At 44.7% G+C, this 2500-nt stretch overlaps 1 protein-coding gene across 1 annotated transcript; it reads right to left on the minus strand.

The window, feature by feature from the left end:
* Positions 1-105: 105 nt before the first annotated feature.
* On the minus strand, positions 106-1752 carry LOC119576889 (cuticle protein AMP1A-like). The gene is made up of 3 exons (XM_037924536.1): positions 1651-1752; positions 714-931; positions 106-504 (listed from the first exon to the last, which is right to left on the minus strand). The coding sequence occupies exons 1-3, from the start codon at positions 1750-1752 to the stop codon at positions 291-293; spliced, it is 534 nt and encodes a 177-aa protein (XP_037780464.1). The 3' UTR covers positions 106-290.
* Positions 1753-2500: the final 748 nt, after the last annotated feature.

Genomic DNA, 2500 nt, shown 5'->3' on the forward strand with positions numbered 1-2500 from the left:
TATATATATATATATATATGCATACATGTATGCATACATACATGTTTATATACATAAATGAAAACTATGGTCTGATAATCACGGCAGGTTTTTAGATTAAACAAATTTTTTTGCGTCAGGTGCATTTTTTATTATTTATTTATGTGAAAATATCAAATATCGGTACATAAATACAATAAATACATCGGCAATGTCGGCAATCAGTTAAGGGAAACTCGTACAGATGTAGCAGAGCTCCTGTACAGTGCAAAGATTCCCCGGCGGATTTTCAGACTTGAATACTTGTGCGCTTAGTCGTCTTCGGGAGCACCGTAGGAGCGAGAGACTTCTCCACGGGCGCGGCGAGCCTCTTCCTCAGCGGCGAATTCGATCTGCCTGAGAACGAAGTCGGGGATCGGGTGGGGGAACTCGGGGGCCACGGGCAGGTGGTCGGACTCGGGCTGGTAGCCATTCGCGTTGGCCACGAACTTGACGGAGACGACAGTACCGTCGGGAGCAGTGTAGCTGGAATAGAACAGACCGTGTTAACCTACGATGAAAAACAATCATTTCCGATTTTTTGTAGATATTATTACTTTCTATGTGTTCGCAGAAGTGTGTCTTTGTCTGCCTCCGTTTTTCACGAGACCCGACAAACAGTAAGGCTCTTATTGCCGCGACATTTTCCGCGGAATGCTGTCAGGAGGGACACAGGCGCTCCACTCAGAACTTACGTATACTGGCCAGCCTTGCTGATCGCGCCGTTGTTGCCCTCGGGAGAACCAGACTGGGAGAGGGTGATGCCATTCTCGGTCTCGACGTCGACGTTGTATCTCCCGTCATCTCCGTGAACGCGGTCGTCCCTCAGGATTTCTGCTTCCCTCTCAGAACTGTTGTCGTTGCCGTAGCTCGGAGCGGCGACGGCAGCGGCGACCACACAGAGGACGATCAGCTGCGGAATAAGACGGATACACATATCACGAAAAATAATTCATGGTTTTGTTGGATTGCAGATAAGTGATAAAATAAGTGAACTGTGAAAGTGTCTCAATAATAGTGTTCGATGTTGAGGTCCATATTCACTGTCTATTTGGTCAGAGTTTTCTGTACTGTTGTTATCCGAATTACTATTTCAGTTACACTTTTAAAAATGAGTTTGTATAAATTTTCCAAAGTGTGCAATCTCTAAGTCAAAAATATAGGTTGTACAGGAAATGCCTTTTCATTATTATGGGGGCACTGCTTATAAATCCCATAATAATATTTGAGATCCTCGACCAAAGCCGTACCACAGAACTGGAATATATTATCAGTGTTCAATTCCATATTTCACACTCCTGAACACAAACACAGCATTCACAGAGACTCAGACGCCATGTAGGCGTTCATGAGCACGGTCATCACTTCACGAATAATATCACCAAATTCTTATGGATGTGACAGGAGCACCTGGCTGTATAACAGGCTAGGCCACGGTCCACTGGAAGAATGCAGGAGCCTCGTGGTGTAAATATCACCACCAACCACACCGCCACGTGTCATTCTCTGGCGCTGCCACATCCGGTGGGCGAGGCAGCTGTGGATACCAGGGAGCGAGAGAGGAAAAGCTACAGAGGCAGAAAACAAGAATAAACAGAATCGGGTCTTTGCTTGTGACCCTAGCGAACTCACGAGCTTCATGTTGAGTGCTGTAGCGAGACACTGATGCCAGGTGCCATGCCCCTCAAGCTTATATAGTCCCCCAGGCCTGCAGCCACCACCGTGCCTAGTCATACCTTAGAGGGGCCAAGGGGGAGGGGACTCAGGGAGGGGGAGGAACGCCCTTGGCAGTCAACCCTTCACTCCTGCCCTACATCCTGACCCTGGATAAATCAGACCACTAGTCCTAGCCTTCAAGGTGGACACTCTCGTCCTTACTTATCTCGCCCACTTAATCTAGGGAGATCCAGCGACACTCATACAAATTCAAACGAACTCTGTCGCGAGGCTCGGGCCAGAGAACTTTAATCGCTGTCTGGCGATCGCCTGTGAGTAAGGGAACGCCTATTCAGCAATAAATTAGACGACGAAGATTAGCAGGTGAGATATGTCCTGGTCGACAGGTTTGTCACCTGGGTTAGTAAGGGACTTGCTCTCTCCGGCTAGGCAAGGTTGTCGAAATACCTTCATAAATTAATTCATTTATGTAGTGCTCAAATAATGATACTCTTCTTGGTGTCATTGTTATGTTGCAAGTATTGCTGCAATTAGTCTGCTAGCATCGCCATTATTCTAAAAGTCATCTATTTGTGATAACCTTGTTAATCCATATAAATATCGAAATAAAATGATAACAGTGATGATTATCAGACTAATGAAACTTTCATTGATAATAAATCAATGAAAGTGTAATAGAAAAAGATGAATATAGTATGAATAACAATAAGTAGAATGTAATTTAAAGTAATGATAGAATAATAACAACGATAGTGATGATAATGATGGTAACATTAATAGTAATGATCATGATGCTTTCACATCC

The sequence above is a fragment of the Penaeus monodon genome, chromosome 9 (genome assembly GCF_015228065.2).
Source record: "Penaeus monodon isolate SGIC_2016 chromosome 9, NSTDA_Pmon_1, whole genome shotgun sequence".
NCBI classification, from domain to species: Eukaryota; Metazoa; Arthropoda; class Malacostraca; order Decapoda; family Penaeidae; genus Penaeus; species Penaeus monodon.